This window comes from Plecotus auritus, assembly GCF_963455305.1.
Source record: "Plecotus auritus genome assembly, chromosome: 1".
NCBI classification, from domain to species: Eukaryota; Metazoa; Chordata; class Mammalia; order Chiroptera; family Vespertilionidae; genus Plecotus; species Plecotus auritus.
In genome coordinates, this window is record NC_137770.1 from 54,842,445 (window position 1) to 54,863,975 (window position 21,531).

At 46.3% G+C, this 21,531-nt stretch overlaps 1 protein-coding gene across 2 annotated transcripts in view; it reads left to right on the forward strand.

Moving 5' to 3' along the window:
- Positions 1-380: 380 nt before the first annotated feature.
- Positions 381-21,531, forward strand: part of ANXA2 (annexin A2) — a 41,881-nt gene continuing 20,730 nt past the window's right edge. Inside the window, exons 1-4 of one of the 2 annotated variants that reach the window (XM_080667491.1) lie at positions 386-499; positions 3,064-3,116; positions 11,813-11,871; positions 15,082-15,181. In XM_080667491.1, coding sequence (XP_080523617.1) covers positions 11,824-11,871; positions 15,082-15,181 — 148 coding nt within the window. In that variant the 5' untranslated portion in view covers positions 386-499; positions 3,064-3,116; positions 11,813-11,823. Of the gene's footprint in view, positions 500-3,063; positions 3,117-11,812; positions 11,872-15,081; positions 15,182-21,531 lie in introns of both variants that reach the window. The other variant, XM_080667490.1, reaches the window with a different exon arrangement.

Consider the following 21,531-nt stretch of genomic DNA (forward strand, 5'->3'; position numbering starts at 1 on the left):
AATGGCCCCAGCTCAGGGGAAAAACGACTTATGTTTCTTGGAACAATTTTTCCTTCCATTGCATTGATGCCAAAAAAGAAAAAAAGTTACTTAACTAAGCTCAGAGTCTACTAAAGTCTTGTTAATTAATTAATCAAAACCAGGGCTGAGGACGCCACGAGAACTAGAAGGAGGAAGGGAGGAAGACCATGGCCGTCGAGGAAGCCTCAGGGGCGCCTTACTGGAAGGCAGGGCCGTGGCGGGGGACGCTCCAGCGTGGCGCGGCGCGGGGAGCGTTCCAGGGCGAGGCTGCCCTCCTGGCGGGCGGGTCGGGGAGGGTGAGTCAGCCTGGCTCCGGGTGGGAGCGGACGGGGAAGGGGGAGGCGGGGCGGGGCGGGGCAGGCGGGCGGGGCGGGCCTCGCCTGCTGAGTGAGGATGTGGCCGCTATAAATGCCCCACCCAGGCCAGGCGGCCGCGCTCGGCTTCTGGGGACACTCACAGCTCTCGGCGCCCGGCCCAGGTAAGCGGGGCGCGCCCTGCCCGTCCGCTATGGCCCGGGGCCCGCAGTACTAGCGGGGCGCGGAGAGGCCGGGAAGGAGACGGCCTTGCAAAGAGACTCGGGCGACGGGGACCTTGTAGGCCATCAGGCGGAGGAGCTGGGGGAAGGTCCGCACGGGGGTTCTGCGGAGCAGGGAGCAGTGGCCAGGGGGGTCCGAGCTGGAGTGAGGGGCCGGGTGTGCCCTGGCGATGGGGGTGCAGGGCAGAGAGACCGGGTCGTGCATTCACCTCCGAAGTGCTCTCAGGAAGCCCGGGGAGGCGGCGCAGGAGAGGGGTGTGGAGGGAGGCCCCGCGTTCCGGGCAAGGTGGGGGTTAGGGTGTGGCCGCCCCGGGAGCCGCTAGTCCCCAGCGGAGCAGTCAGCGGGGCATTTACCTCCACGTTTAAGGAAAGCTTTCCGGCAATCTCGAAAGTAGTCCCCCTCTGTTCCAAGTTACTTTACTTGAAACAAACGCTCATTTGTGGGACTTGAACCGACCAGCGGGAGGGAAGCCGTGGGGACAGGATGAGGGGTGGGAATTTCTAGTAGCAAACCCCTCTCCCCAATAAAACAAAGCAAAATGAAAACAAAAAACAAAAAACTCAGCTCATTCTCCTTTGTCTAGATTATCCTGTAAGAGAAGCAGCTGATTTCCGTAGATCTGGAGAGTTTCCCACTTGGTTGACCACTTGTGAAGCAGGGAGGCAGTGCCCCCGGGGTCCTGTGGGGAGGGTTGTCACCATGATGCCACAGTGAGTCAGGGACCGAATACAGAAAAGGGTGTGGCGCCTGGCCCTCTCCCTGCAGCTCTGTGGAGTGGGTGCCCGCCTGGTGTGGGAGGCTGGATTCCACCAACTGGCTGGTGAGAACCTAGGAGATGAACATTAATTTTCTTATCTATGAACGTGGTTTAAGGATATCCATTTTTACCTCCATTCACATGAGGTTATTGAAAATTTCAAAAAAAATGTTCGTTCAAAAATAAATATGTAAAGCATACCGAAAACATTGTGCCATACAATTCTAGAGTGTCATTTTGGTGTTAGGATTTGCCATTTTGAAGCTATGGGTTTTCTGAATTTGTGTGTAAAAGAGCAGTGGCCTTATGGGTGCACGTTGGATCTTTACCAAGAACTTTAAGTTCTGGAGTCCAGGAATCGGGGCTCCTGAGTTCAGGCAGATTCTGTTCTGAAGTGTGTGTGCTACTGTGCCTGCCTGCAACTTGGAGGTTTGAAACAGGGAATGCACCTTCCCCCTGAAACACTGTAAGAGGAGGTGCCTTGGTTCCCAGGCCAGCTCAGAAACACCTGCTCCAGGTGCTCTGGCTTCTAGGGACTGAGAGTACATGCCTAATGTGTGTAGGGGGGTGGGGGCAGAAAGGTGGAAAGGTGAGGGAGGATATGTGGGTAGGAAGAATAAATCACGGAAATATTTTTTCTGGAACTTTTATTAGTTTTAAGATGGACACAGATTAAATTATTTTAATTTAAAAATTATGTCTTTGCCCCCCTCTCCACTTTTCTCTGCCTTCCTCCTGCCTCCTTCAAGACCCTCTTTCTTGACATCTGACCAAAGCCATCCAGGCTTATCCACTTCTGAATCCCCCCCTCCTTCCCATTCCATTGGCCTTAACACCCAGCTAGAGATTAGCATATGGAATCAATATTCATTAATATTCAGTATTGGGAATGGTTGGTGGTCCTAATCTTCAACACCCCAGGGGAGTTGTGTTATGAAAAAAAAAAGAAAAGAAAGAAAGAAAAGAAAACCTCATTACCCAAACACACCTGTAATTCATAGAAGTGGAGGCGGTGGAATCAAGAAGCCACATAACATTCAGGCATTGTGAAGAAAGATTTTAGTTGAGGCCAAGATCGGAGAGGTGTCCCCTGAGGCCAGTGGTGTGAAGACATTCCTGCTTAGCACTTTCCTCCCCTCTCCTTAGCCCCTTTGTTCTCTAAAAGCTTCAAGGGTTTCTCCAAAAGGACCCACCGCATCTGCAGTGGAAGGGTGTGACCATCAATATGCATTTTTTCAGTTGGGGGTTTATGATTTGGAGACCGCTTGGATTTTGTAATTTCCTGCAGTGCCAAGTGGCCTGCCTGGGGTACATGCCCAGGAAATATTGCTGACACTAAATATTTGATCAGGAGCTTGGTCTTGGGTTGGCGTCTCAATCTTTAAGATCCTGTGTCTGAGCTATTAAACTACTTTATTGATTGACTTCAGGCCAGTAGTCCTGGCCATTAGTTTCCCGACTAATTTCTAATTTAAGTAGTTTTGCTGGCAAGATAGATATCTTCCTATACTTACTATTGATTTTGAGGTTTGTAGGCTCTTCCTGCACCATTGGCACTAGGCTCGGGCACTAACACACTGTCCTGAGCCTTTGTTCCCCGCTTTGCTTGTGCAGGCTCTGGGCCTACGGAGGCATTTTTCATTAATTGAGGATGGGTGTGTCACAAAGGAGCCCCAGGCTCTGCTGGGCTGCTTTAAACATCCATTGGTTTCACAATACTTACTAACCACTGCTCTGTTCTGTTCACAGTAACAGGCACTGGGGATACGGCAGTGAACCAGAAAGACAGAAAAATAGACAAAGTAAGTGCCTTCTCCAGGCAGCAATCGGATTTTGAATGTTCCGTATCCCTAAATTTGTTAGTTTCCAAGTTGACTTGGGTTCTTTTCCCCTTTATTCCAGCTGCTCCACAGATCTGAACATCACATTTAACCTCAGGGAAACTGTTCTGAAAGTTATTGGGGCTTAACCTGTCTCTTGGATTTGATTGTGAGAATCCGATAGAAATGGAATGCTCTGATAGAAATAGAATGCCTTTTTTTTTTTTTGATATGGGAATCCACCCTCATTTTCCCTGGTGCCACACCCTATTCTAGTTTTAGGCTAACTCAGAGGAAATTCCAGTCCTTAAAAAAAATATTCTTTCCGCCCATTCTCTGTCTGGTATATTTTTCCTTCTCCTATTGCCAGAGGCAGTTCCCATCTCCTTTGTTGGGGAGCAGGTCAGCAGGAGGAGACAGCAGATACCCAGGCTTGTTCTGGGTGGTTCCCCAGAGATTACCTCCCAATCTCCTTTTCAGGGTACAACCTGAAGCTTTTAAACCACCTGAGCTCAATCTGGTCAAAGAGGTCAATAGCATCCACGTAGCCAAATCCTAGGCTGCTGTGGGAAGTCCTGACTTCCAGGAGTGGCGGTGACTGGGATCCTTGCCCTTTGTCTCCTTGCCACACCCAGTCTACACCCTCAGTGCAGGGGAAATCAGAGGCCCAAGGCCTCTCCAAATCCTTTCTCCTTTCCAACTTCCTTTCCTTTCCTGCCATAGGAGATGTGGGTTCCATGCCCACGTGGTCCAGTGGACAGAGCTAGGAGGGGGGGGCGTGCTGAGCTGGGCTGGGAATGGGCTGCATATTATGAAGAGAAAGAAGTTGCCAGGCTTTGGCAAAGATTTGCATGGACGCTGGGAATTGAAGCCTCCGGGTTGAATGAGTGGAACTGGAACTCCATTGGAGATATTCAGTCTGTGGGAGACAAAGAAAATTGAGGAAGGTGGGTACACTGGAAAAGAAGAGGGGAGAAAAAAAAAGACAGAATAAGGAAAGACGCGGTGTGTGTAAATCCTCCAAAAATGTGGCTGAACGCCGAGTGTGTGCTAGGCTAGGCACTGTGCTCAGACCCATGAGGAAATGCATGAGTAAGACAGAAACCCTGTGGGCGGATGGAATGGAAGCTCGCCTATATACACTCAGCTCTGAAACTTCAGACACACAGAGAGCCACAGCCCAGAGCAGGGAGAGGTGCAGGAGAAAAGGTAACAGTATTTTTTTGTGTCCTGAGGTCTTAGGAGGATGTTAGCTGATCATGATGGAGAGAGCACAGTGGAGGGAACTTGGAGGACCTGGGCCTAGAGGTAGCAGGACAACACTAAGTGTGTTTGGAGAACAATACCATTGGCATTCGATTTCAATGCTGGTGTGTGTGCATGTGTGTGTGTGCGTGCGTGTGTGTGTGCGTGCATGTGTGTGTGTGTGTGTGTGTGTGCATGCATGCACTCCCGTGTATGCTTGTGTGTAAGAGATATTTATGAATCAGTCGGTCAAGTCCAGAGTGTGGAAGAGCTTGAAGGCTGAGTTTAGACTTTCTTTCTGTTGGCAGCAGGCCCCATTGGAAATACTACATGCAGGCCATGAAACGCTGAAATGGAGCTGTCGTTGTGAAGGCCTTGATTTCTGAGCTCTGAGAGTGCTTCCTGCCAACTGACCTCATTCTTCCTGCTGGTCTCTTTCCACCCACTCCATCCCTTATCAGGAGGCTGAGTACAGCGTGGCTCTGAGAGCAGGAGGCTGCAACCTGCCTGTAGGTAGCAAACAAATATTGACTCAGATCCAGCAGCAAAAGGGACAAGCAAGAGCAAGTGGTGCTGTGTCCTTCCCGCCCAGTACAATCAAGGCTTTAGGGCCGAATTCCAGGATATCTGGAGAATGACTTGGCCCTGTGACTCAGGCTTAATCAAGACCATAAAACCAAGGAGAAAAGTGTGTGCTTTCAGGAAGCTTCTGTTAAAGAAAAATGCTTGGGGGTGGGGTGGAGAGTGGAGTACGGTGGGCACTCCCTCTACCCCCACAAATGGGTTCCCCCTTTTCTTCTAAAATTGTTGTCTGGTCCTTTAGACTCAGCATTTTGCACAGTAAAGGCTTTGGTGGGGAAGCCCAAACCTCCACACTCCCCCCACCCCCGTGCATTTTTTTGGTTTAGAAATCCTCTTTCGTGTCATTCAGTCCCTGATTGATTCAGCATGGTTGCTAGGGCTGTGTTTTGTGGTGACGCATCAACACTCCACCGTGAAACTATAAAGTGGGTGTGTCAGCGAAACTGTTGGATGGTTGTCAGGTTGCGCTCTGCAGACCAGCCCTGTTGCAGCATGTTTTTATTTGTTTGTTTGTTTGTGGGAATTCATGTTAGGTCTTTCTGGAGCTGACTTAATTCACTTCAGTAGAACTTGTTTTTACTATTTCAAGTGTTGACTTTTAGGCTTACTCTTTTTTGTTGTTGTTGGTTTGTTTCCACTTGTTTGCAAACTGTTACTTTTCTTTTGTGGGGAGAAGTGAAAGCCGTTTCATTGTAACTGTTTTTGGTTCTAACTCGGTGTTTGAAGTGAAACAATAATGTACAAAACAATCTGTAGGGTTTTTTAAAAAGTACAGACTCTTTAAGTCATCTTTAAGCTAGACCAGTGGTCGGCAAACTCATTAGTCAACAGAGCGGCGAGCCGCAGTTTGCCGACCACTGAGCTAGACCTCATGCTAACTGTAAATCATTTGGTTTTCGACAGTGTTTCATTAATGTTTAGCTTTTCACTCCAATAAGAGCTACTTCAGTTAGACAACAGTCTCCTTTATTAATGTTTTAAAGGTAGAGGAGACTGCTCTGTTCCCTGAGTTAGGGTGGAGTTGAGTGAGTCTGTTCTTACTCCAGTGGCGAATTATTTCAAACCAGTTTGAAGAAGGTGTGGCTTTTCAGTAAGTCTCTCTATTTTCTTAAAGGAAAAACTTTCCCTGATAAAGGTCCGTGTTAATGATCTTGTCTGGTAGCCCAGCCCTTCTCTGGGAATGGAAGGTACTGGTATGTAGAGATTCTCATCAACAGATTGAATTTGCTGATTTTTTTTTCTTTTTTGCAAGTTGAAACCAGTTGGGGATCCAGGTGTGGCAGAAGTGTTGGGAGGAGAGCTGCAGACTGCCATGCAGAGCAGTGTGCAGAAAGGAGGGGTTCTGCTCTCAGCGTGCCGGTGGATTTTACTGTGCTCAGGAGTTGGTGGGCACGGAATGGCCTCGTGGCATCGGCTTGATTTTATTCTCATTTAGAACAACAGGTGCACTAAGGCAGAGCTATTGTTTTCAGCAAGGAAGTTCAGCCTCCGGAGCAAATGCTGTGAACAGAGGCTATGCGTACTGGGAATGAATAGCGTTGGCTTTCTGGCCCTCCGGTATTCCCAAGCTTCCATGTGTACCATTCAGAAATGTGTATTTAGGGCCCCACGAGGACCCACAATAGACATGGCTCGTTTTAAGCCTGTCTTCTTGTTCTCCTGACACCCAGGGACATTCTCTGTCCACCTGCCAGGCTTTCCCCACGGTTCTCCAGCTCAAATCTTCCAGTACCTCACCCTTGAGGCTCTCAGGTGACCTTGCTCCTATTGTTTTTATCATTCTCTTGGTATCTTCATCCCTTCGAACGGAGAACAGCTGTGGTGAAGTTGAAAGGGCAAAGACCTACGAGTCAGAGAGCTTGGGTTCGGCCCTGTCTCCCTACTCATTAGCGAGGTGACCTGGGCTAATCTCTCAGGTGTCTCACTGGGGCGAGGAGGGAAGAGAGCAGACGGCCCTGCAGGGTGGGTCTGCATTTCATAGTTGTGTGTGTCTCTCAGCCTTAATGCCGTGTGGGCGAGTGTGTACTCGTTAGGAGTTTGTTTATAGATTAATTGAATGTTACCAGTGTTTGTAACCTACAGTAATGCTGCCAAGACTTTCCTTTTCCGCTTTCAGGATTAGCAGCACACTGACACGGACTCATTAATCAACTATACTGTATTAAGCTTATGTTTTAACGAACATTGAGTGGGAAAGCCAGCTCTTTGAGACCAATCAATCATCCACGGAATGACTTGGCTTTGCCAGGGGAATTGGATGCAATAAAGAAACGGGCCATAGTTTATTTCTGCGGTGAAGATAAAGTTTGCCGTTAAGCTTGCAGGAAATAGGAAATAGTTACATGGATACAAAAGACATGCATGGAGTAATAGCCAGTTTCATGGATATTAATTACTTTGTGGTTATTGACATATTTGCCTTTTCTGCAGAATGATTATAAATAATATACATATAAATGATTGATTATGCAAAATAGCAGCTCATTGTTTCAAAACGTTTATTTAGCACCTAGTGTGTGCAAAGACACCCTTAAATCTGTGGGGAAACTGAGACTCGGGGGGGGGGGGGATGAGGTAAAGCATATTGCCTGCTGCATTGAATTGGACTTCAGCATTTGCCGTTTGAATACTTGGTACATGGCAGGAACTCAGGACACTTGTGGTCAGTGGATGAATCCAGCGGCATCAGTAAGTGCTCCTGGCACTGACAGGAGGGAGAGAGCACTGTGCCATGGGGGCTGCAGCTGCCCCGTTAGAGCGGATGCCAAAGCAGTGGCGGCCTGAGGAATGGGCAGGCTCTCTAACTAGAGCAGCCGAGGGTAAGGAGGTGAGGGGAACGGCCTCGAGGCGCCGTGGATTACTGAGCACAGTGTGTCTGGTGAGAAGCAAGTCCGCTTTTGCTGGGGAGTGGACAGAGGGCGCTGAGGCTGCGTTCCCGTGCCAGTCGTTGTTTTTCATATTAAGTTTTTAATGAACGTTGTACATAATATTACTTCATTCCTGCATCTTCTCAATTGTGTTTTCCTTGTATCTGCCCCTTTCCTTTCCTACTGGGCGAGATTTGGCTTTCCGTTCAAGGATCTTTTTGTGGTCTTTGTCCAGCTTTAGTCCAGTGTTGACCACCTCGCTGGGGCGAACGCCCACATGCACAGTTGCACCATTAGCTTCCTCCCGCTGCACTCGTTCAATGTAGATGACGTATTTCTTCCTACTTTGCCCATTTGCTGCCCTTTGTAATGTCCTCGGACAACCTGAACGTCGTCATCCTTTCGATGGGCCTGCATCGAACATTGTACTTCTCCGCTCTTTGAAAAGCAGAGAAGACGTCATCTTCCCGCTGGCACTGCTACGGTGGCCGCAAAAGGGACCCATGTGAATCTTGGAGGGCTAAACTGAGCTGGAGTGAGAGGCCGCCACTGAAGGGAGGGTTTTGAACACGATCAAGGAACTGAATGGGGAGTGGCACGCAGGGCTGCTCGGATGAAAGGGCAGCACAACCTGTGCACAGGAAAACAGGAAGGAAGTTTGTGGGGCTTTTAAACATCCCTGTTTCCTGTCTCTCCTCAGTGTGTCGTGGCCGTGGGAGGAGAATGGACCTGAGTGAAGAGTGTGTACCACGCTGTCGTAGATTTGCACAGTCCCGAGGGCCCCATGCAGAACATAGGGAAGCAGCTGCCTGCAAAGCCAGGGCTCCATAAAAATGCACTGTGCCTCTGTGGCTGAGCTTTCTTAAACACAGAACCAAAGGGAGGTGCCTGCTTTAATAAATAAGTGGAATTTAGTCCTCATTTCCCTGTAAGCAGAAGCAGCTCTCTGCAACTCTGACTTAATGGTTCCCTGTTGGTTTGGCATTTTTATTTCTTAGGTGCATACAGTGGGGACTGGACTTCTGCAAGGCGGGTGGCAGGAGCCGACCCGTCGCTGTAGACCTAGTCCACTTCTGATGCAGCCCCAGGGGGGAGAGCCAAGGCCGGCGAGAGATGCAGTGTCCTGGGGGGTTTATCTCTGCTTTGGTGGTTCTCAGGGGGAAGGATACTGATGGGACCCTGTGGAACATTTCTTGGCCCAAGTTGGAATTGGAGACTTCTTGAGCAGACTCAGACTTGTTTGTCTTACGAGGAATCTCAAACTTAGTCTTTAACTGACCCAGACATGCCAAAGGTTTTGGGGTAGGATTGGACCATGGCACCGCAGGGCCCTCTAGACCAGTGCTGTCCAGTAGAAATAGAATGTGGGCATATGCTAGTGTAAATGTTCTAGTAGACACAGTAAAGAAAAAGTAAAAGAAATAGGTAAAATGGCCTGTCTAATTGTAGCTCAGTGGTTGAGTGTTGACCTATGAACCAGCAGGTCACTGTTCTGTTCCCAGCCAGGGCACATGCCCGGGTTGTGGGCTCAATCCCCAGTAGGGGACATGCAGGAGGCAGCTGATCAATGATTCCTATCATTGGTATTTCTAGTACTCTCCCTCTCTCTTCCTCTCTGAAATCCATAAAAACATATTTAAAAAAAGAAATAGGTAAAATGGAATTTAAATAGTTTTTTAAAATTTAACCCAGTATACCCACCACGTCATAACTAGTACATAATCAATATAAATTATTGAGAGATTGTTACATTCTTCTTCTCAGACTGAGTTTCCCGAATCTGGTGTGTACTTGACACTTACAGCACCTCTCCTTTGCACTGGACACTTTCAAGTTCTTGGCAGCCACATGTGGCTGGTGGCTGCTGATTGGATAGTCCACCTACAGAGCAAGACATTTTGAGAAGAAGAAGAAGAAGAAAAAAAAGACGTACTTTTTCAGGCAGTGTGAGGTTCCCAGAAAAACTGAGTGGAAAGTCAGAGCTCCCATAGATTCCCAGCCTCACACATGTGCAACCTCCCCACTACCAACAGCCCCACCTGAGGGGTACATTGGCTACAGCTGATGAGCCTGCACTGACACATCACTACCAGTCAAAGTCCAGAGTTCACCTTAGGGCTCATTCTTGGTGCTATGCATTCGATGGGTGTGGACAGAGGTATGATGATGTGTACCCACCATTCCCGTGACATACACAATAGTTGTATGGCCCTCAAATCCTCTTTGCTCTGCCTATACATCCCTCCTTCCTTCCCCTCTAATCCCTGACTACCACTGATCCTTATCTTGTCTCCGTAGTGTTGCTTTTTGAAGAATGTCATAGGGAATCATATCGTATGTAACCTTTTCAGATTGGTTTCTCTTGCTTAATAATGTACATTTAAGATTCCTCTGTGCCTGTTCATAGCTTGATAGCTTCTTTTTTTCGGCCCTGAATATTACTCATTGTCTGGATGTGCCACACTTTATTTATAGAGGAAGATTTTTTGCACATCAGGATTATATCCCAGCTCTGGGATATGTGGGGGGTGGGTGTCTGAGAGTTATGGGAGTGGGGGGATTAGAATAGCTGTGCTTAAAAATAGTCTCTGAGATTCGGAAGAGAAAGGAGTGCTCTAGGAGTGAGATGGGGATGAAAACCTTGCAGAAGCCCAGCCGGCATGGCTCCGTGGTTGAGCGTCGACCTATGAACCAGAAGGTCACGGTTCGATTCCGGGTCAGGGCATATGCCTGGGTTTTGGGCTTGATCCCCAGAGTGAGGCCTGTAGGAAGCAGCTGATCAATGATTCTCTCTCATCATTGGTGTTTTATCTCTTTCTCCCTCTCCCATCCTCTCTGGAATCAATTTAAAATGTATTTTTTTAAAAAGAAAACCTTGCAGAAATATGCCCATAACTGCAAATAATGGAGAATCCCCTTCTCTTATATTCCCTTGCCTCCACCCCACATTGAGCTTGGAATTGGCTTAGATCAAAGCCTTCTGATAAGTTAGCAAGTGTCTATGTCAATATTCCCTCAAGCCAGTTTTATGAAAATATTTAGACAAAGCAAACTTTTGGAAGAGAATAGAAAGCTGAATTTGCATGGACACAATTTCCTTGGTCAAAGAATATTAAGAAGAAAAAAAAATACCAAAGCAGGAGATACTGCAATTCAAATGTCATTCCCACTATTTCAGATGCAGCTCTGCTCTATTTCCTTTATTTGGGGATGCTGCTACCTTGGCTCAGTTGAGATAAATTTAATGCCCGTCGAGCACTTTTTATTGGCAGGGGTTGGCGTATCGATTCCGAGAATTGTGTGATTGCAAAGCTGGAAAGCCAATCCATCAGACGATAGTGGCATAGCCCATTAAATGTATTAACTGGAAGATGACTTCATTTCAGCCATTTTGAATGTTAAATACAAGGATCAGTCTTTTGTGGAATGAGATAATGTCAGAAAATCTACCCACTGTCTTTCTCATTAACAGTTCGATATCTTCTAAGCATCGGTGAGCTACGAAAGTCATTGGGGAAATAGTAAAGGCTTCCATCTAGGAAGGGGTCAGCCTAAACATGCTCCTGATTTCAGTTCACACCCGTAGTTCTCAGGTCCCTTTCAATAGGTCACATTCCTGGTGAGAAATAACAGAAGTCGTGGCTGGTTTGACAAGCTTTGTGTGAGAAGTGGGAGACGCAGTGTTATCCTGTTGGAACAAGTTGCATGGGCGGAGGGGGGCATTTTGGTTTGGTATTCACAGATCCGGCTCCCAGGGTCTGTTCACACAGCGCAAGGGGAGACTGGACAACCCACTCAGCAAACCTTCGCAAGCTTTAATTTTCCCAATCATGAGATGGAAATTGCATATATTGGTAAAAATTACTCTAATGTCCTCAGATGAAATGGTCCGAGAAGTAGAGATTAGTGTAATGAATCACTGCTGTGCTCTGGGGAAAGGAAAGCCTCTTTCTAAAGACTTTTTGTTGTATTTTTTTTTCCCAGCTTCTTTCAAAATGTCTACTGTTCACGAAATTCTGTGCAAGCTCAGCTTGGAGGGTGATGTAAGTATATCACTTTCACTTGGTGTCATTTTTGCAAATTGTACATCTCTGGATAATACTATTTTCTTTTCTTATACATCTAAGAAAATGGGACAAAATTCAGACAATCACTCCTCCTCTTGGTTCTCTGTTCTCCCCCAACCCATTGGTTGCTTCCCCAGTGAGGAAGGCAACCAATCAATCCATGTGTCTCTCTCATGTCAATGCCTCTCTCTCTTTCTCTCTCTCTTGTCGATGTTTCTCTCTCTCTCCCTCTCTCTCTCTCTCTCTTCCTTCCACTCTTTCTAAAAATCACTGTAAAAAATATTCTCGGGTGAGGATTAACAACAAAAAAGATCCTGAGGTTTTGGGTTTTGGGACTTGTTAGTGTCCAGGAAGTTACTCCACACAAGAACTTATACCTTTAAAAAATTATTTTAGTACCTGGGAAAGCTTTTCTCCTAAAAAGCTAGGATGTTTGTTCTTTTTTAAAAAAATTAAATAATGAACATACTGTGATTCATCATGTTTCCTTTTTTGCTTTGGCTATCAGGGAGCTCAGAATTATTTTTCATTGTCTTTCCAAGGAAATATGTGAACCTATAATTCTGGTGCATTTGCTTCTCTGTTTTATAGTTAAAATTTGTTACACTACATGTGAGATTATATCACTGCAAACACTTTTAGGATCAAGTAGAATATGAATTATGAAAATGTAATGTATCTAAGAACATCATACATCTTTTAGGTCATCTTGCCTGAAATGGCTTTTAAAAAAACTCAGCAGTGAGTGACACTGGTTTGTAGGCATGTCTTGGAGAATTTTCATGATATACTCTCAATTAAATTAAAACACCAAGAAGCGCTCGACGTGGGTCGACCGCAGCTTGGAGCATGTGGGTACAGAACCCTCTATTGTCTGTGGTGCTTGCCATCAAAATGTTCAGATGGACGGTGTCCATGCAAGCACAGGTGTTATGGTGTGGAGAGCCTATACGTACTTCTAATCTTCCCTTTTGGAACTGGTGCCCACTGCTGTTGGCAACAGTACAAGCTGCACACTGAGGTCCAGGAACTGAGTGATTTCTTTCTTTAATGGACCCGATCGTTAGATCGTCTTTAGAAGCAGGCTTCCTGACAGGGCTTTCCGAGTAGCCTCTGAGGTCACTGCACTCCAGTGTGATGCGTTTCTCTGTCTGGGGAGATGGGCCTGCAATAGAAAATGTCGAGCGTTTTGAGGGAGGATCACTTCTGCCTCAATAATTTGATTTTCAGATGAGTGGATTTTACAGGTAACAGGTTTAGTTACCCATTTAATTTTGTTTCCATGGATACTATAAAATTATGCCAAACTTTGCCCTTCTCATGTTTGGGAGTAGGATGACAGAGCACTTTGTAAAAGAAGCCACACATGATGTGGCTCAGTGACCAGACCATGTGCCTTTGTAAATCATGGGTGGCCCTGCCATTACATAGGAAGATGTTTTTCCATAGAGTTCCACCCACATTTTGCAGCCACCATAGCAGAGATAGCTTTTCAAAAGAGCACTTTGATCTTACCTTTCCCTGACTGTGTGCTCTGTTTCTGTTGAGTTCATTTTATTGGAAAGTTTAAGGCGTGAAATGGGGTGGAAAACACCTGGATAGTTCATTGTGTTCCAGAGTTATACGTGTGAACTGGACTTACTGCTTGGCCAGGAGAGTTACAAGCGCACTGTGAGACATTTTGTCCAATTCTGAACTTAGATTTCTGGCTTGTCCTGGGACACACATTCAAGAGGATGGACTCTTAGTTGCTTATCTGTATAAGCTCCCTGCTAACACAACCAAGCGGTGGGGGAGGGAGCTGGTGCCCATCACGTAATGTCTGTGGGTGGAGAGGTCAGTCAGGGCGCCTTAGTCTCTGCCTCTTTCCAGGAACCTAGCCAACACAAAGTCGTATATTATGATAAGTTTTATATACTGGTGGAGGCGGGGGTGGTTCAGGATGGGGAACCCTGGCACTGAAAGTGGGACAGTTGTGGGTGGCTGGACCGGCCATCGGCCAACCAAAACCACATTGTCCGTCCTCCTGTCTGTCCTTTGTGCTGGGGGAGGGAGCAGGGAGAAGGAGAGCTGCAGGAGCACCAAGGGGAGGCGAGCTGATCCTGGGGGAAGGAGTAGGCTGTTGCCCTCACCTCAGTCTCAGGTGGGGTGGGGTTGGTCCATCCCATCAGGAAGGGTAATGGGCTTTGAAAAACATTGGGACCATACACTCTTCCTTTGAAATGTTTTTCAAAGCCCATTACCCCACGTAGCTCAATGATTGCATGTCATTGACCTATGAACCAGGAGGTAATGGTTCGATTCCCGGTCAGGGCACATGCCCAGGTTGTGGGCTCGATCCCCAGTAGGGGTCATGCAGGAAGGAGCTGATCAATGATTCTCTTTCATCATTGATGTTTCTCTCTCTCTCTCTCCCACCCCCCTTTCCTTTCCTCTGTCCCTGAAATCAATAAAAATAAAATTTAAAAGAAGATCGCTGTTTAAAAACAAAAAGGCAATAAGAAAAAAAGTACTAGTTGAGTGGTAAGCAGGGGGAGATAGTTATAATACAGCAGAGGGAGGGGACAGAGAGGAAAGAGGAGAGCAGGAGGAACTTGGCCCACAGGAAGGAGGATGTAGCCACGTGGCCTGACCACCTTGGTGTCACAGTGGTGGCCCAAGCGGAGGGAGCTTCCTCACTTTAAGAGGCAGGCCGGCCGGCGTTTTACATTTACTTTGAAACGAATCATGAGCTCAGTCAACAGGCCCAAGTGGAAATTCCTGAGCCTGTAACAAAAACTTGGCAGAACACACTTGCATTTCAGGCATTTTCACATTCTCAGTTTGTTTTGAATTGTTGCCAGCCTAGTGTGAATGCTCTTTCAAACCTTCCCAAATCCACAGGTGGTTTCGAATGCCCAGCTTTGTGTTGCCTGCTTTTGAGCGTGCACTAAGTGAGAAAAGTGAACATATAGACAGCACATTCTAAACTTGCCGGGCCTTTGAGGAAGAATGCTCACTAGAAACAGTGTGGTTCCTTATCTTACATTTGGTGGCTTGTTCATACTTAACTAGTTCCCTAGTCTAAGAATGATTTGAATTGTTAAAAGAAACGATAGGAAAAATAAATCTATTGTAGAAACTGATGTTTCAACAAGAGGATCTTCAATGTGCATGATGTGGTTGTATGTTGTCTTTTGCCCTTAGCACTCCACACCCGTAAGTGCGTACGGGTCGGTCAAAGCCTACCCCAACTTCGATGCTGACCGGGATGCTTTGAACATCGAAACGGCCATCAAGACCAAAGGTAGGCGGTGCATTTGCCCGCCTCTTGCCAGGCTCTGGCAGAGGCATTTGTATTGTCTCTTCATTCTGCCTCGAATCTCCATACAGTGGGCATTTGAAATTGTTTTAATGGAGCAGATTCAACTCTACCTTACCCCACACCTGCTTGTTTTCATCCCTCCTTCCTTTTCCGTCTCGTCCCTCTTCAATTTGGAGAGGAGATCTAAAACGTGAGAACATTTTAACCGAACAGCATAGCAGCATGGAAATAGGCCCAGGCCGAGAGCACCAGGACCTGGTGCCCGGGTGTGTGCTTTGGGCCCAGCCCTTCCCTCGAGGCTGCAGTGCCTCTCCTGTCAAGGAAGAAGTTGGTCATGGTGATCCCTAAGGGCCTTTCTTTCTGTCCTGATTCCCCTTGAGTTCCATTACGTTTGTTGAATAAAAGGCTGGGGAAATTTTACTGCTTTGCTCTTAGATTGATCTAATGAGAGAAAAATTCACACTTTTTTCTTTTTGTGACTCTACAAGTTGCGCCACTCCTTAGGCCTGGAGCTGGAATTGGAAGAATTGTTGGAATGAGTATGTTTCCTCGAGTTTCAGGATGAGTAAGAGGACCAGGAGGCTAAAAACCTCCCTATCTAACTCCTGCAGATAAAGCCCTGGATTGGATAGAATTGAGGAAGAGCCTGTTCAAGTCATCACGCTGTTCTCTGTGCCTATGAGAGTAAATGTTCCAACTTTCGGGCTCATGTTAATGAAGCACCTATCTTTGGGGTTTCCATATCCCCGGAATCCGGGAACCATGGTAATCATTGTGGTGATGCTGTGATTTCACCACTCGTTTCCCCTTCTGGACTTCCTCTTCGCCGTGAGGAACCTTTACATGCTGTGGTTCTAACACAGGGGTGGGGGACATCCAGCCTAAGGCTCATATGAGGCTTGCGAGATCATTGGGTCTGGCCCTTCCAATGCATTAATTAAATGTTTGACCAATTGTAGCAGGCTAATGTTTAAGTTGATAATTTTACATAGCTCAAGAATGATGTTATAAATATCCAAATGGCTCTTGGCAGATGAAGGGTTCCCCACCCCTGTTAACAGGACCTAGGGCTTTGTTTCATCTGCCTCAGAGCAGCCTTGCGTTCCAGGGGGACGCCGTGGGCACTTCCCAGAATGGCTGCCTGGATCACAGAAGGGAGAATAAGGAAGCGTCCAGATTTGATGTTCAATCAAATTTGAGGTCCCAACCTGGCCTTTAAAAAGTCTTCTTTTTTTGGTGTTTGTAAATGACCATACTTGTCAAAGGCCAGGTTGGGGACGTCAGGAAGTCACTAATCAGAAAATAAACTAAAATCTGCAGGTCTTATCTCATTCCAGTCAGTACTACTCAGTGGAGCGTAGTGGATGAGTGTGTGTGATCATGGGTTCAGATCTCGGCTCTGCCACTAATTCACTAGCTATGTGACTGGAAAATTACTTAACTTCCTTAAGCATCAGTTTTTTTACTAGTAAGTAGGACTCATCAAAGCTTCCACCTCACAGGGTTATTGTGAAGTACCACCTAACATCTTTGCTTAGTCCTGGGCATTTTCACATTGCTCAAAATAGTTTCCCTTAAAACACACCCCCCCCCCCCCCCTCTCTCTCTCTCCACTTTCCTAAAACTCAGTCTGTCTTGTTAGTATTTGGGTGTGTCTACATTCCTGGGGCTTCCCATCATGCCATCGTGGGAACACACTCAAGGTTCAACAGTTAAACTCAGCTGACGAAGATGGTGCCTTTTACCAGCTGGAGACAAAGACAGCTTTTATCCCTGCATGAGAAAGCTTTCAGCACACTGGAATGTAAAGATTGCGCAAAGGAGCTCTGGTAACGGCTGAAACTCCCATGGCAATAAAAATACCTTCAGGCCCTTTCTAAGTCCATAGAAAAAGACTGTAGTTTCTAAGCAGAAATGTCTGCCAGGCTGAGCTTTGGATTCCTGCTTTCTCGTTTGGTCACAAGCAGCTGACATCACCATCATCCCGGTTACAGCTATTTATTGAATTTATTGATGCTCCTTATGGGCATGCAATGCACCAAGCACTTTTGGAACTCTCATCTTAGGTGGACTCCAGATTCACCCTCTGACATAGTATGCCATCCTCCCACTCCATGGGGGGCGGGGGGACATTGAGGATTAACATGCTCTAGGTCTCTTGGCCTTGGTTCAAACGGGTTTGAACAGAGTTCTGGCCAGCCCCAGGCTGTGTGCCTGAGCATCCTGATGGGACACCGACCTGCCAGGATTGGACTCTTTTCTTTGCTGAGGGAATGTCAGCCACAGAACACGGGATTTTGTTGTTATCAGACTCCTGTCATGTTTGTGGCCCTGCTTTAGGTTCCTCTCTTCTTCTCTTTGAGACTTAAAGCCCAATGAATTCTTTCAGGAACTAATCATTGGTGCCTAATGATTTTACAGAGTCATTAGATTTTCTTGAGTTGTCAGTTGGTCCTTTAAAATAATTTCTGGATTGTCAGTATGTTTAAAATCTTAAATCCTTCTAGGAAACTATTGAGAAGGAAGACTATGATATGCATACAGAGCTCAGTGTACCTACCAATCATGTGAGTGTCAGTATTGGTTATGATAGTGAAAAACCCAGATAGCTTCTAGCTGGGGAGTGACTTAGTAAATGGTGGTAACTCATGCTACATGACATAGAATGTCTGTAGAATGTTACAGAGTCCAGAAAATAAAGTTTCTAAACAATTTTTATTTGATGTAGTTCACATGCCATACAACTCGCCTATGTGAGATGTACAATTCACTGTTTTTTCGTGTATTCATGGATTTGTACAGCCATCATCATAATTTTCCAACACTTATTTTAATATATATTCACCATAACTGAGACAGTTGCATTAAAAAAAGGACAAAAAAAAGAGTATGTACAGTATGATTATACCACCACTTTTTTATGTCAAAAAGGAAAAAAGGCATTATTAACTGATATATAGAATTATGGGTAATTGATCCTTTTCCTTCCTTGTGCTTTCAATATATTCTGTATTTCTAAAATTGTCTATAATGACATATTTACCATCATAATGGAAGGCAATACTTTTAATTACGAGCAAAAATGAAATCATTATTCAGGAGGGTAAAATCCCTTTTGTTCCTTTTACTTCCCTTTGATATCTATATATAAAAGCCTAAGTGACCCATACGACCGGTTGACCAAACGACTGGTCGACCTGTGGCTATGATACACACTGACTACCTGGGAGCAGATACTCAACACAGGAGCTGCCCCCTGGTGCTCAGTGCGCTCCCACAGCCAACCTCCTTCGGTCCCTCCCCCACAGCAGGCTGGCCCCCCATCGGCCCCGATTACCGGCCAGGCCAAGGGACCCCACCTGTGCACGAATTTGTGCTCCAGGACTCTAGATTTTAGATAACTAACACCACTTAATGAATGAGCTAATTAAGATCTTAACCCTCCCTTTTAGAATGCCTTCTCCCTTCAGTGTAATTAAGAAGTTGTGCCACACCTTGCCCACACTTCCTCCTCAAACCCTTTTCAGAAGGACACCATGCTAAGTAATTGGTGTTTCCTTGACATGAAACAAAGGGTAAACCTCAAATGCTGATGCAAACAAAAGCCAAAGGACCATGAAAAGGAAAGATGACTAGGAGGGCCTTCTCTCTTAGAAAGGGTGCCCTAAGTGTGTGTGCACACATGTGCACCAAGTGCAGAGCATGCTGGGAGGAGCCTGCTCCATCTGACACAAAGTCTACTTCCTTGTGTGAGCAATCACCTGTGGTGGAGGGTTAATCAGTTGCTGTTAAACACAAGGACTACAAACCCTGAGCAGGCCCAGAGGGGAGGATTACCAGGAGGAGTCGGTCTGGGTGAGATCTGTGGGCTGGCACGGCCCAGACTGGTCAGAAGGTCCCAAAGCGGCTCTTACCCATCTCTTCCCCTCCACCTTTATCGTCTCTCACCTGGCCTGGTGTGGCGTCTGCCCTTTTAGTGGGCCTCCTTGCCTCACCTGTTGCAGATTTGTTCCTATCTTCATCTCCAGGCTGTTCGGTGCCCCAAACAGAGCCTTTGCTCTGGTAGGAGTGAGGCACCCCCTTCTAGAGCGGTGATTGTCAACCTTTCTCATCTCGTGGCACACATAAAGCAATTACTAAAATTCTGTAGCACACCACAAATATATTTTTGCCAATCTGATTTAAAAAAAAAAAAGTATACTTTTGATTCACTCACACTGGACGGCTATTGTCATTTTCTTATGTGACCATCTAAGGGAAAAGAGGTCAATGCTCCTGACTAAATAGTCAGGTTTTGCATGTTTTAAAAATTCTTGTGACACACCAGCGTGCCTCGGCACACCAGTTAAAATCGCTGCTCTCGAGGAAGCATTAGCCCACTTCTGACATCCAGGTGGCTCCCCCTCACCCCTCAGCCCCAGCTGATACACAGCCTCTTCTCCAAGCTGTCTTTGAGGAGGAGGCAGAATCTATCATTTCTTGGTCTGTCTCATAGTATTTTCTATGCTCATACATAGATCTTGTCACATTGTGTTATAATTACTTACATATGGATTTATTCTCCCACGAGAATGTCAGCTCCTTGAGGGCAAGGACTTTATTTCATTAATTGTATTCAATCTTATTTACCCAGCCCTCGGGACTGTGTGAGAAGGTATACATTTCACCCCAATAGTCTAGTGTACACAGACACAGAGCACACAGTGAGTGGGGCACACGGCTGGCAGATAAGGTAGCAAAGAACAGTTTCAGAATCTGGATAGTATCCGAGGAGGGTACCAGTCCCCTAGTGAGCTTTGATCTGTTTTCACAAAATGAATTTAGCTCACTCTCCTAAACCTGCTTTGTTTCTAGTTTGACGGGGTCTCAGTAGTTCTTGGGTGTGTTACCTACACCCAATCCACGATTACTTGGTGGTATTATGCTCTGGCTTGAGGTAGACTGTGCAAATACTTACCTTAATTTAATGTCTAGTTAGAAACTGAATAAAGCCGTGCATAAGTAGTAATATTGCTTAATTAACAAGAGGTTTCAGAGACTTAAATCTGTAGGAGTCTCTTGGTCTAGATTGGCCTTGGGTTAAATATATACTGTGGCGTGTACAACACAGCTGTGAATGGTTTACCATATGGGTCCAAATAACTAGAAAGGAAAGTCAGCTAAATGAGAAAAGGATGAATCTAGACTACATCAAATAGATTGTAATTAGAGGCAGCACAACCCCGGAGTTAGTGTAAGTGCCAATAAACTGGCACAGCTTGGGTCTCTCTCTCTGGAAGGGGGTAATGAGTGGCCCTATTATTATTGCCAGTTTTGATTTCAGCAGTATTTGTGTTCTCCGGAAGGAATGTAAAAGCGAGTTTGTTCTTCCCCCTTCTCAGAAGCATAAGTATAGAAGCGTAACTGTAGCAAGTTTTTGCACATTTTTTCTTATGTTTGAAAAATGGACCCACTTAAGATTTATTTCCAGCATGGCCAAAGCACCAGCAGCCCTGTGCCCGTGGAGAGCAAGGCAGGGCACGTGCTCTCGGGCTCACCTGCACCCCGAGGCATATTCATTTAGTTGAGAGAGCTATTGGGCCGATACTCTTTAGAAGATGCCAGGAGGCTGAGTGGCTCTGAAAAGTAGCTTCTCTCCTCTCAGGCCCAAACCAGCAAGACCCCCTGCGTCAGAGTGAGAGTGTCCTTGTGAGAAAGGCCTTGTGACTCGCGTTGCCCAGGGTGTTTCACCCTCCAGGAGGGAGCATTCCTGCAGCTGAGGCCTTGCCTTGTACAAATTTGCTTTCGATGGAGTTCTGCTCTTACACCACTGCTGGGAACAAAGAGGGCCAGTGCTGAGTCACGGCCACCTTACAGCACCAGTTTTCTGATTTTCTTCAAAAAGAGTTCTGTCTACAGGGACGGGGGTGGGGTGCAGAGGCCCAAGGGGAGCTAAGACGCTGGTAAACATGGCTGAGGATCTGTGCTCCCTTTCTAAGTGGTAGCCTCAAGGATTGTTGCCTGCCTCTCCCTGCGGAAATCCAAACACCACACCACCCAGGGATGAAGGGAGGATCCAGATTCTTCTTTCTTAATTTTTTTTTTTTTTAAGGTTGATTGTCCGGAATATGGGGAAAGAATGAAAGGGACAGAGTCAGGGAGCTTGCCTGATTGGTCAGCCTAGGAGGAAAGCTTTTCTATTTCTATGTTAATTTTTGGGTTTAGTTTCAGATCTGTAGAGTTTGAACAATATTTCTAGGATACTGTGTAATGGGTTGAAGTGTTCCGCTTTTGGGTTGAGCTCCCAGGGGACCCAGATTCTTACCTGGTGTCAGTGCTAAGTCAACAAACAG